We start from the raw sequence: 14,066 nt of genomic DNA, 5'->3' as shown, positions 1-14,066 counted from the left end.
AATAAGCATGAAGAAACTAATGCATTACACACTATAATTGAATTGCTCAAAACTAGTGATAAAGAGAAAATCTTAAAAGCAGCCAGAAAAAAGAATGTTAATATACAGAGGAACCAGAAAAATTTCTCATTGGAAGCCATGCAAGGGAGAAAACAGTGAAGTAACATCTTTAAACATACTTAACATCTACTTTAAGAACAAAACTTATGTAGAATTTTATACCCAGCTAAAAATATCTTTCAAAAAATGAAGGGTAAATGAAGATTTTTCCAGTAATAGAAAAGCTGAGGGAACTTATCACTAGCAGATGCACACTGTAAGAAATGTTAAAGGAAGTCCTTTAGGAACTAATAATGCCAGATGGATATATAGATCTAACAAAGGAACAGAGAGTACCAGCAATGGTAACTGCATGGGTAAATATACAGTTTTTTTTCTCATTATTTAAATCCTTTAAAAAGATAGTTGAACATATTTTTATGCCCCTTTTGCAGTAATTGATAAAATAGACAGAAAATCAGTAAGGATGTAGATTTGAATGACAGTACCAACCAGCTTGATCAAATTAACAGTTATAGAACATGCCATCCAGGGACTTCCCTGGTGATCCAGTGATAAAGTATCTGCCTTCCAATGCAGGGAACGCAGGTTCAATCTCTGGCCCGAGAACTAAGATCCCACATGTTGTGGGGCAGCTAAGCCCTCCTGCTGCTAACTACAAAGCCCACATGCTCTGGGGCCCGTGCGACACGACTAGAGAAAAGCCTGAGTGCCACAACGAGGAGCCTGTGTGACACAATGAAAAGATCCTGCATGCCTCAACGAAGATCCCGTGTACCTGCAATTAAGATCCAATGCAACCAAAAAACAAAAACAAAAACACATACACCACGCCATCCAGCAGCAGTAGAGTGCATATTTTCAGGTTCATATAGAATATTTACTAAGGTAGACCATATTCTGTACCATGATCAAGTCAATAAATTTAAAAGGATTTAATTCATACAAAGTAGGGTTTTATGAACACAATGGAATTAAATTAGAAATCGAAAATAGGAATCTAGAAAATCCTCAAATATTTAGCAACTAAATAATACACATTCAAATAACCTATGTGTCAAAGAAGTAATCAAAAGGGAAATTATAAAGTGTAGAGTTGGCCAAAAAATTCATTTGGCCAGTCCTATACTTAGAATTGAATGAAAATAAAAACATTTCAAAATTTGGGGGATGCTGCTCAAGGGGCACATATACGCTATTAAACATTAATATTAGAAAAGTCTCAAATTAGTGACCTTAGTTTTCACCTTAAGAAACTAGAATAAGAGCAAATTAAATCCCAAGTAAGTAAGTGAAAGGAAATAGTAAAGATGAGATGGAAGTCAGTGAAATATGAAACAGAAAAACAGTAGAGAAAAATCTAGTGAAACCAATACTTAACTGATAATATTAATGATAAATCTTTTGCCAGACTAATCAGGAAAAAAAGTTGCAAATTAACAATATAATGAACGAGAGAGATGATATCATTAAAGAGTCTCACAGGTATTAAGTATTAAGAGAATATTATGAACAACTTTTTCCCAATAAATTTAGACACTTAGGTGAAATAGACAGATTCTTTGGACGATAAGAATTTTCAAAGCTCACTCAAGAAGTGGTGCTGGGAAAATTGGACAGGTACGTGTAAAGAAATGAAATTAGAGCACTTCCTAACACCATACACAGAAGTAAATCCAAAATGGATTAAAGATCTAAATGTAAGGCCAGACACTATAAAACTCTTAGAGGGAAACATAGGCAGAACACTGTATGACATAAATCAAAGCAAGATCCTTTTTGACCCCCCTCCTCAGAATAATGGAAATAAAAACAAAAATTAACAAATGGGACCTCATGAAACTTAAAAGCTTTTGCACAGCAAAAGAAACAATAAACAAGACAAGAAGACAACCCTCAGAATGGGAGAAAACATTTGCCAGTGAAGCAACTGACAAATGATTAATCTGCAAAATATACAAGCAGCTCATACAGCTCAATATCAATAAAACAAACAACGCAATTCAAAAATGGGCAGAAGACCTAATAGACATTTCTCCAAGTAAGATATACAGATAACAAACACATGAAAAAATGCTCAACACCACTCATCATTAGAGAAATGCAAATCAAAGCCACAATGAGGTATCACCTCACACCAGCCAGAATGGCCATCATCAAAAAATCTACTAACAATAAATTGTGCAGAGAAAAGGGAACCCTCCTGCACTGTTGGTGGGAATGTAAATTGATACAGCCACTGTGGAAAACAGTATGGAGGTTCCTTAAAAAGCTAAAAATAGAACTACCATATGACTCAGCATTCCCACTACTGGGAATATACCTGGAGAAAACCATAATTCAAAAAGATACATGTACCATAATGTTCATTGCAGCATTATTTACAATAGCCAGGACATGGAAGCAACCTAAGTGTCCATCGACAGGTGAATGGATAAAGAAGATGTGGCACATATATACAATGGAATATTACTCAGCCATAAAAAGGAATGAAACTGAGTTATATGTAGTGAGGTGGATGGACCTAGAATCTGTCATACAGAGTGAAGTAAGCCAGAAAGAGAAAAACAAATACTGTATGCTAACTCATATATATGGAATCTAAAAAAATGGTACTGATGAACCCAGTGGCAGGGCAAGAATAAAGATGCAGATGTAGAGAATGGACTTGAGGATGCAGGAGGGGGGGAAGGGAAGCTGGGACGAAGTGAGAGAGTAGCACTGACATATATACACTACCAAATGTAAAATAGATAGCTAGTGGGAAGTTGCTGCATAACACAGGGAGATCAGCTCAATAATTGGTGATGACCTCGAGGGGTGGGATAGGGAGGGAGGGAATATGGGGGTATATGTATAAATATAGCTGATTCATTTTGTTGTACAGCAGAAATTGGCATAACAATGTAAAGCAATTATATGCCAATAAAGATCTGAAAGAAAAAAAGAAGCTCACTCAAGAAGTAGATAATCTGAATAACCATATAAAAATTGGTTTGTGGTGTGGTTTGTTTTTTTTCCCCCACTCTGCATGGCTTTGCGGCATCTTAGTTCCCCAACCGGGGGTTGAACCCAGGCCCTCAGCAGTGAAAGCACGGAGTCCTAACCACTGCACCACCAGGGAATCCCCTCCCCAAATTAATTTTTAGTGAAAAACCTCACCCCAAAGAAAACTTTAGGTCTAGATTAAATTCTAGGGCACTGATCAATGCCTTCAAACATTTAAGGAAGAAATAATACAGATTCTATACAATTTCTTTCAGAAAGTTGAGGAGAGGATACTTTCTAACTCATTCTGGGAGGTCAGCATTACCTTGAAACATATCTACAGATCATTATCCCTCATGATCACAGATGCAAAAATTAAAAGTTCAGAATCCATAAATATATTTTAAAATAATATGACCACATAGACTTTATCCCAAGAATACAGGCTTTTTTAATCATTTGAAACATCGAGCAGTGCAATTTACTGTGTTAACATATTAAAAAAGGAAAATCATATGATCGTATCAGTAGATGCAGAAAAAGTATTAGAAAACAATCTGAAATTCATTTCTAATAAAAATTCCTAGCAGTCTAGGACTAGACAAGATATTCCTTAGTCTGATAAAGGGTATCTACAAAAAACAAAAAAACCCTAAAGCTATTACCATACTTAATGCTAAAAGGCTGAATTCTTTTTATCTAATAACAGTAACAAGACAGGGGCATCCACTGTCATCAGTATTGTTCTCAAGGTTCTAGCCAGTGAACTAAGTCAAGAAAAGGAAATAAAAGGCAAGAAAATATTGGATAGGAAAAAGAAACTATTTGTGGGCACCTTGAGCGCCTGTGAAGAAAATTCAATGTGCTGTACAAAATAGGTACAGAACTAATAGATGTTATGAAAGATTACAGGATATAAGATCAATATACAAAAATCAGTTGTATTTCAGGACTTCCTTGGTGGCGCAGTGGTTAAGAATCCATCTGCCAGTGCAGGGGACACGGGTTCAGTCCCTGGTCCGTGAAGATCCCACATGCTGCGGAGCAACTAAGCCCATGCACCACAACTACTGAGCCTGTGCTCTAGAGCCCATGAGCCACAACTACTGAACCCACACGCCCTAGAGCCCACATGCTACAACTACTGAGCCCTCATGCTGCAACTACTGAAGCCTGCGCACCCTAGAGCCCATGCTCCGCAACAAGAGAAGCCACTGCACTGAGGCCCACGCACTGCAGCGAAGAGTAGCCCCTGCTCGCTGCAACAAGAGAAAGCCTGCTCGCAGCAACAAAGACCCAGTGCAGCCAAAAAAAAGTTGCATCTCTATATATTAATAAAAATCAGAAATTAAAGTTTTTTAAAAACATAAAAGCATCATAAAGTATGAAATTCTTAGGAATAAATATGACAAAAATTGTGAAAGACCTATATGATGAACACTGAAACATTGTTGAGAGAAATTAGAGCCCTACATAATTGGAGTGGTGTACCTTGTGTGTTGGCCAGAAAACTCAATATTGAGATGTTAGTTCTCTCCAAGTTGATCTATAGATTAAACACATTTCCAAAGAAAATCTTTTCAGGCTTTTAATTTTTTTTTTTTGGTAAAAGTTGACACATTGATAAAATTGATAGGGAAATGCAAAGAACCATAGCCAAAACAGCTTTGAAAAAAGAAAGTTATGGGTCTGATTTCAAATTACAGTAATCAAGACAGTTGTGGTGTTGGCATTAAGGTAGGTAGGTAGATCAGTGGAACAGAATAGAGTATCTAAAACTTGACCCACATATGTATGGACAACTTATTTGCTACAAAAATGCAAAGGCAAGTTAATGGAGAAAGGGTTGTCTTCTGAACAAATGGTCCTGGAACAACTAGATATCCAGCTACAAAAAAATGAACTTCAATTCATACCTTGCTCCATGTACAAAAACAAACTCAAAATAAATCACAGACCTAAGTGCATGACCTAAAACTATAAAACTTCTAGAAGATGGGCTTCCCTAGTGCCACAGTGGTTAAGACTCTGCCTGCCAATGCAGGGGACACCGGTTCGAGCTCCGGTCTGGGAAGATTCCACATGCCGCAGAGCAGCTAAGCCCCTGCACCATAACTGCTGAGCCCATGCTCTAGAGCCGGCGAGCCACAGCTACTGAGCCCACGCACCGTGACTACTGAAGCTCATGTGCCTAGACCCTGGACTCTGCAACAAGAGAAGCCACCCACAGTAAGAAGCCCACGCACCACAATGAAGTGTAGCCCCCACTCCGCAACTACAGAAAGCCCGTGCGCAGCAATGAAGACCCAGTGCAGCCAATAAATAAATAAATAAAATTATTAAAGAAAAAAAACTTCTGCAAGGAAACAATAGAAAATCTTTGGGGCTTTGCATTTAGCAAAGATTTTTTAGATAAGACACCGTCAAGATCTGTAAAAGAACAAATTAGATTGCCATATATACGTTACTAATAAAAAAAAGCAAATCGTACACTTAAAATATATACAATTTATTATATGTCAAAAAAAGATAAGATGAACGTATTAGACTTTATCAAAATTTGAAACTTGTACTCTTTGAAATAGTGTTAAGAGAATGAGAAGACAAGTCACACAATATATTTGCAAGTCTTATGTCTAGTAAAGATATACTTGCAGAATATATAAAGAACTCTTAAAAATTCAGTACAGGTATTCCCCACTTTTCAAAAGTTCACTTTATGACACTTTGCTTTTACAAAAGACCTATGTTAGTACCTGTTTTTATAAACCAAGAGAAATCCAAAGAGGATTTTTTGTTTTACAAAAGAAGGTGAAAAGCAAAAATAGCATTCAAGTGTTTGTTTTGCAGCAGCCATTATAGAGGCATCTCTCACCCCAAGCAGTGAGAGTGGCCCTGCCAAGCTCTGTCCCCAGACACTACACTCAGAACCTCAGCATCAAGCCACCATAGCTTGAAACTGTGAACGTCTGTGACTTATCTCGATTTATATTGTGCGTGTTACTAAGATGTGTCCTAAAGTAATTGCTACCCCACTTTACGCCGTTTCTGTTTACAAAAGGTGTCATTGAAATGCTCTACTTTCAGATAACGGGGGGAAACATAATAAAAAAGCAACCCAATATAAAAATGGGCAAAATATTTGGACACTTCACCAGTGAAGATATAGAAATGGCAAATAAGCACATGAAAATACGATCAACATCATTAGTCACTAGGAGAGTACAACTAAAACCACAACAAATACCATTACATACCCATTAGTATGGCTAGAATTGAAGACTGAAGTCTTTACAAGGATATGGAAGAAAAGTAGCTCTCTTACACTGCTGGTGGGAATGTAATATGGTACGTTCACTTTGGAAAACAGTTTGGCAGTTTCTTAAAAGGTTAAACATATACATACCATATCCAGTCATTTTGCTTCTAGGTATATTTTGCTCCTAGCATATGTCCTTATCAATACTTGTACGTAGATGTTCATAGCAGCCTTATTTTTAGTAGCTAAACCTGGCATTAATTCAGATATCGATCAACAGGTAAATAAACTTCTGTATTCATGAAATGGACTACTATTCAATAATGAAAAGCAATGAACTATTGATACGTACTACATCATGGATGAATTTCAGAATCATTATTCTGAGTGAAAGAAGCTAGATAAAATGTACAGTTTGAGTAATTCCATTTATGTAAAATTCTAGAAAATGCAAACTAATGTTAGTGGCAGAAAGATTTTAATGGTTATTTGGGGATGGTAGGGATGGTGGAGGGGAAGACTGGGAGGGAAGAATTTGAATTGTAAGAATTTTTTGGAAGTGATGGATATGTTCATTATCTTGATTGTGGTGGTTGTTTCAGAGGTGTATACATGTGTGAGAATATATCAAATTGAACAGTTTATTGTATGTCGGCCATACTACAAGAAAAATAAAAACTGTGTTCAGTCTTTGCTGTCTGACCACCACTGCTAACATATCTAAGACTAGTTCCTAAATTTGCAGGATCTTAAGACCCAGCTAGGACTCTTTGTTAAAAATACTGAGTTCCAGGCCTCAGAATTATTAGGATGGGGCTAGGGAATCTGTATTTTTGACAAACACTCCAGGTGATTCTCCTTATTACTCAAGCTAGGAAAACACTTGTCCCAGATTAAGCTTATTCCACTTTGGTCATCTGAGCCCATTTCCATATATGAGAAAGGGATGTTAGGTTTCTAGTGTGAATAGAAACGCCTAGCCATAGAACACTTAGTTATTATGCTTTTAGTGTGGGTCAGTTCATTTAGAATTGGACAAAACTTTTTCTCATCGTATATAATATTTTGAGGTCAGCCTGAAGTAACAGAATGGAAATCTCTGAATAGTCCCAACATTAGTGAACATTACATCAAAGAGTAAAAGAGAATTTTATTTATATACTTTTTGACAAGTCACATCAGTATGTGTTGTTAGTGAAAAAAATATATCATATATATATATATATATATATAAAGAACCTATAAAATAACACAAGTTGGGAGAAGAGGAATAAGATGAATAGGAGAACATTGTTATTCTCTACATGTTCTTTAAATGGATGTAGCAAGAGCCTTTTATAAAACTCTGGAAAAAACAGCCTGACCTTCTCATTGCCCCCTTTCCAACGACGTCAAACAAGAGGAAATTATAGAGTACATCTGTCTAAATTTTAAATGGTTCAGTTATCAGAAGACTTTAGAGAGCAAGTTTTCCACAAATTATCCTTGTGCTATTTAGTCTTGATTTTATTTTAAAAAGGGTTTGTGAGCCAACATGTAATTAATCACTTTTTTTGTTGCTAGCTTCTAAGGAAATGAAACTGCAACTTTCCCTTTGGCTTTATTGTTCTTTTTTTGGTGTTTATTAGCACTGCAATATGTAATATAAGAACCTTAGATGGGTGCTTAGTGGTGATGTGGACAAAACAATGTGAAAGAAGTATTTTTTTAAAGTCAGCTTATGTATGTTATACTGTTAGGGTACCTGTGTACACACCAGGTCTCAGATACCACCAGCATTACTGTGAAAGTCTTACAGTCAGAAGTTGTTAGAACATCCCTTGTCAGTGGATGGGGTTACTAATCAAGTGGCAGTACCCACTTCTTACCAATTCTCATTGTTTCTTCCTCCAAAATCTAGTTTGGATTGATTATTCCTTCCCCACAGCTGCTGCCACAATCAGTGAATAAGAACAGACCCATCTCATATTGTAAATAAGGGGTGGGAACACCTTTCCAACTAGCTTCACTTCTTTGGGCTCTTTTCCATCTGTGTAGTGAACTACCTTCCCTGTGGCAATTGGACATTATTTTAAAAAGTAAGCGTTAACATTGACTAATTACTGTCATTATTAAAAGTTCACATAAAGTTTAAAGATAGACAAACACCTGTATGTAAGCAGGCACCTTCCTTTAACTTTTATTAATTTGAACTCGTTTTTCCATTTTTAAGCAGAATAGAACATTCCCCTCAAACCTGTTAGTTTAAGGGAAATTCCAGTAGACCCTGTCTCTATGGAGATTTAAAAAATATACATCCGTCTGCATCTGATCCGTCTCTTCCCTCATCCTAAAGCACAAACCTCAAGGATGGCCAGCCATTGCTCTTCCTTAATGGTAACAGTTAATGGAAAAGATATTAAGTTCCAAAAAGCTAAATAAGCTCTTCGGTTTTGGTATTTAGGATAATGCTGGCCTAAAAATGAGTTGAGAAGTGTTCCATCCTCCGCTGTTTTCTGAAAGAGTTGGTGCAAGATTGTACCGTGGTTTGAATTTTGTTCCCCCAAAAGATAGGTTGAAGTTCTAACCCTCATACCTCAGAATGTGACCTTATTTGGAAACAGGATCACTGGAGATACAGTGTTAAGATGAAGTCATAATTAAAGTAGACCTTAATCCAATATGACTAATATTGTGAGAAGAGACATTGGCATATAAGGGGAGAAGGTTGTGTGAAAACAGAGGCAGAGACTGAAGTACTGCAGCTGCAAACCGAGGAACACCAAGGATTCCTGGCAGCCACCAGAAGCTAGGAGAGGCAAGGAGAGATTCTTCCCTGCAGTTTTCAGAGGGAGCGTAGTCCTGCCAACACCTTGATTTTGGTGAGTCTCCAGAACTGTGAGACAAATACCATTGTTTAAGTCACTCAGTTTGTGGTACTTACTTTGTTATGGAAACTAACACAGAGGAAACTAATACAGAGTTGTATTTTTTTCTTTCAAGTTGCATAGAGTTCACCCAGTGTAATTGTTTGGATGCAGAGTTTTCTTTGTAGAAAGATTTTAAATTATGAATTCAATTTCTCTAAAAAATATCGGGGTATATAGATTTTCTGTTTGTTCCTGTATCTATTTTGGTAATTTGTATTTATCAAGAAATTTGTTTGTTTCATCTGTGTTATTGTAATTATTGGCATGAAGTTGAGTTGCTTATAATTTTTGATGTCTATAGGGTCTGTAATGTTTCCTCTTTTATTCCTCATATTGGTTATTTGTCTTTATATTTTCTTTGATCAGTCTAGCTTAGGGTTTCTCAAATGGGGGCAGTTTTGCACCCTCCCTCCTAGTGGGGTGGGGCATTTGGCAGTATCTGGAGGCATTTTCAGTTATCACGACTTGAGGCATCTAGGGAGTGGAGGCCAGGGAGCACCTGAATTAAACATCCTGCACAAGACAGACAGCCTCTTGCAACAGAGACTCATCCAGTCCACAGTGTCAATAGTGCCAAGGTTGAGAAACCTGTTCTAGGGTTTACAGTGCACACCTGCTTTCAAATGTTATGCCACTTCATGTTTACTATAAACAGCTTACAATACAGTATTTCCAGTGGTCCCCTTCCATCCTTTATGCTATTATGGGCATACATTTTACTTCCATTTATTTTATAACCCCACAGTACATGGGGTTTTGCTTTAAACAGTCTATTAGGGAATTTTTTAAATGAGGAAGAAAATACCTAGTTGTTCATATGTTTTCAACACTCTTCATTCTTTGTGTAGATCCAAATTCCCATTGGTGTTTTTTCTTTTCACAAGAAGAACTGCTCTCACATATCTTGCAGTGTAGGTCTGCCAGTGACAAATTCTCTCAGCTTTTCTTTGAAAAACTGTATTTTGTCTTCATTTTTCAAGTGTATTTTGGCTTAGTATAGACTTCTTCTAGTATAGAATTCTTGACAGTTTTTAAAATATTTTAAGATATCATTCCATTGTTTTCTTGTTTACCTAGATTATAAGATAGAAAGCTATTGTTCAGTAATGTGAAGCTTTAAAAAATCTGTATACTTTAGATAGTATTTCTGAATTTTATTATTATTGAACAAAATAACTTAAAATTTAATGCACTGTGCTTAGATTTTATAAACAGACCTATTCTTGTGTGTTTTTCCTCTTTTCTCCTTTCCTTCCCCCCCCCCCTTCAATTGTAAAAAGTGTTTTTTGGGGCAAGTTATTTCTCTGAGCCTGTCTCCTCGTCTATAAAATAGAGCTACCAGTGATTCTCATAGGTTTGTTGTGAAAGTTAAATGAGAAAAAAGTGAAAAATGAGAAAAAAAAGCCTAGAACTAGAAGGTATTCATAAACGTGGTGGCGTGGTATACAGGTATCTTCTTCCTCATCCACCTTCAGCTCTCCTGACCTCATGGCTCACACGTGGCAGCAGATCTGGGGGAGCCCCCAGTCTGAGTCCTTCCCTGCCTCATGGCAGCAGCTGTGTGTAGGCATATGCCTGCCATCCACATGCTCCCCAGAAGCCACAGCCAAACTGAAGAGCCCTGGCTGGACTGTGACTGAGCACTGTTGCCACTGCTTATGATTTCTGCTCCTACCAGTAGTTTACATGTTGATTTTAAATAAATCTCATCTTTTACTCAAGCAGGGTTGGAAGATATTCTTTCAGGATGCTTTCATCTGTTAATTTAAATTAGTCAAATGTAGTAAAAATCCATGACATTATGTTTTACATGGTTTGCATTTTCCACTTCTCAGCTATGCACACTAGCTGTGGTATTTAAAATAATGCATTTTCACATTAGGAAAATTTTAGACATAATTAACAGTTTTGGGTGGTGGGGCTTGTAATCAATAGTAAAAATAATTTTTTCCAGTGGCTCTAATTACCTTAGAATATACAACAATGATATCCACATTAAAGGATGCGTTCATTAAAATGTCCTTTTCTGTCCAAGAGAATCTCATTGGGTATGGTAGATTTCTTTTTATAAATAATATTTTGCTTGATTGATCTGCTGGGACTTCCCTGCGGTCCAGTGGTTAGGACTCCATGCTTCCATTGCAGGGGGCGCAGGTTTGACCCCTGGTCGGGGAACTAAGATCCCACATGCCACGTGGTGCAGCCAGAAAAATAAAAAAAGATTGATTTGCTGTTTTTGGTCCATACCTGGCCACAGGCGGCAGCAGTCTGAAAACTGTCTTAAATATCCCCTCATGGTGTTGCCACTCTTCTTCTCAGTGGGCCTTTGGAGTGACGCTGTGGGAGCTCATGACTCTGGGCCAAACGCCCTATGTGGACATCGACCCGTTTGAGATGGCCGCGTACCTGAAAGACGGTTACCGAATAGCCCAGCCAATCAACTGTCCTGATGAACTGTAAGTTTTTTCTGAGCTTGTGGACATGGATTTCATTCCATTTACAATGTTTGGATTAAAAAAAAAGAACAGGTGTCCATACTCATACAGAGACTTCCCTTTTGAGAATAATGCCTCTTTGGACTTGAATTATACTCCTGTAGAGAAACCACAGAGTCAGCCAGGCTCATTCACTCTTTAATGCATTTGACATTAGGACTTTTTGCATCTCATATTTGTAGTGATTAATTTAATCCAAGAGGCTAATGTATATAGTGAGAAAACACTGAACACTGTTGCTTAATCTGTGTGGCTATGTGGACCTACGTAGCCTTAAGGACATCCTTAGTTATAAAGAGCCTTTCTCGTTGCTGTCTTGCCTTGCCAGCTGGTATGAATTGATATACATATAAAGAAGATGTTCTGGTCTAGTGAGTGGGATAGTTCCTATTTCCTGCTTTTAACACATAATTAGTCTTCCAATATAATGGGATCGGAATGGGCAGGAGGCTCTTCAGGGGTGATTGAGTCTCAGTTCCAGAATCCCCTGAAGGTTTTTATATACTGTGGCAAGATGGCAGCTTTGCACAGATATTACTGTAGATTCAGAATTCTTACAGCTTTGTTAAAGCTTCCTCTTCCTCCAAGTTCTTCCTCTCAGAACTTAAATACAGTTGACCCCTGAACCTTGCGGGTTTGAACTCTGCGGGTCTACTTACATGTGGATTTTTTTCAGCTGTAAATACTACAGTGCTACACAGCCCGTGGCTGGTTGAATCTGCGGATGTGGAGGAACTAGGTATATGGAGGGCTGACCATAAGTTATATGCAGATTTTTGACTATGCAGAGGGTCGGTGCCCCTCACCCCTGTGTTGACCAGGAGTTAACTGTACAGGATAACACAGGTTATTATTTTTGACTGTGTTTTAGGTAGCAGTTACATAAAATCTCTATTTGCTGATAGAGAAGTTTCAGAATTGAAATCCACACATAACATCCAGATAGCTCATTTTAGCTCTGCCAACAGATGGTGACATTGATTGCTTTTTAATATGTCGTCCTCTCCACACCCACATGTAGACAGAAAACATAACTGGTATCATATTGATGGAAAGGTTAGGAGTACTATATCATCACTAGCCAAATTTTCTGGTTTTGTCACTACAGATTTGCTGTGATGGCTTGTTGCTGGGCCTTAGATCCGGAGGAGAGGCCCAAGTTCCAGCAGCTGGTGCAGTGTCTCACAGAGTTCCATGCAGCCCTGGGGGCCTATGTCTGACTCTCTGCTCACGTCCCACAGCGTCAGGAGGAAGGTGCCTGCCAGGACTCACTTGGAGCCAATCATGGATGCCGCATACGCCACGCAGCGCCACAGAAGCACATTTGTCTTCCAGAACACTGTGCCTTAGCAATGCTTTAGAACCTGAACTTTCTAAGACAGACTTAATGATGTGGAATATTTTCTAGATATCACTTTTATTAGGTTGAACTGAAAATGTTTGTGTAAATTTTTTGGCCAAAAATTTTTTTAAACATAGTTAACTTTGGACTAGGGTTGCATTCTTACAAAATAAATAAAGTGTTTTTTAAATTGTTTAAACACAGATATTTGGAATAGCTATCTTAGTGCCATCTGCTTTTTTTATTTTCTTACTTCATCAAGGTAATGTAGGTGATTCACCTTAAAGTTTTTTTTACTATTTATCACTAGTTTTGGGAATCATTTATCTTCAAGATAAATGTACTTTTTCTCAGGAAAAGAAAAACAGAAAAAGATGTCAGTTTGCCTCGTACAGGAAAAGGCAATATTGGAGGAAGAAAACTTAAAGCTAGAGGGGGAAAATGTGAAAAATACATATGAAAAACAGAAACCACCCTTTCATGGAAAATTGTTTCTTTTTTTTTTTTTTTTAATGAAAAGGAGTTCTGCTTTCTTATTTTGGTGGAAGTAGGAGGTGAGTTCATTGAAACATGTTAAATCTGGCAGAACCTAGTATTTCTGGAGCCAGAAGTGGGTTTGGGGCAGGTCAGTAGTAAACAATGGCTATTTTATTTATTTTTACTCTCTGGAAAAGGAGATAACACAGTTCCAGAAAGTGAAGTCATGTTTCTAAGGTTAAGAATCCCTTTTGTTGCACCTAGAATATTGCTGTGCACAGAATGGGTGCTGGAGTTGTTGTGAGTAAAAAAATGTAAACAGGTAGATTTTGTGCTTATCGTCAAGGCCGGCTTAAGTATAAAATGGTTTTTTAAAAACACTTGAAAAATTAAAGGATTTGTTTTATATTATGACAGTATTGAAAATATTGTTCATAAAGAATGAATGGCTGTGTCTGGTAAGTCTTTGAACACACAGCAGCTGGATATTCCTGTTTCATTCTGCGGGTGTCTCACTCAGGCTCCCAAGCCCTAAC

The 14,066-nt window shown here is 37.5% G+C and overlaps 1 protein-coding gene across 2 annotated transcripts in view; it reads left to right on the top strand.

Moving 5' to 3' along the window:
* RYK (receptor like tyrosine kinase) overlaps positions 1 to 13,791 on the top strand; it is a 108,263-nt gene extending 94,472 nt beyond the window's left edge. For both annotated transcript variants that reach the window (XM_057737716.1, XM_057737715.1), the window contains exons 14-15: positions 11,536 to 11,672; positions 12,820 to 13,791. In XM_057737716.1, coding sequence (XP_057593699.1) covers positions 11,536 to 11,672; positions 12,820 to 12,931 — 249 coding nt within the window. In that variant the 3' untranslated portion in view covers positions 12,932 to 13,791. The remainder of the gene's footprint in view (positions 1 to 11,535; positions 11,673 to 12,819) is intronic.
* The last annotated feature ends 275 nt before the right edge of the window (positions 13,792 to 14,066 follow it).

The sequence above is a fragment of the Hippopotamus amphibius genome, chromosome 6, assembly GCF_030028045.1.
Source record: "Hippopotamus amphibius kiboko isolate mHipAmp2 chromosome 6, mHipAmp2.hap2, whole genome shotgun sequence".
In the NCBI taxonomy this organism is placed as follows: Eukaryota; Metazoa; Chordata; class Mammalia; order Artiodactyla; family Hippopotamidae; genus Hippopotamus; species Hippopotamus amphibius.
Note: the sequence above shows the minus strand (reverse complement) of the source record. Positions and strands in the feature narration are given on the sequence as shown.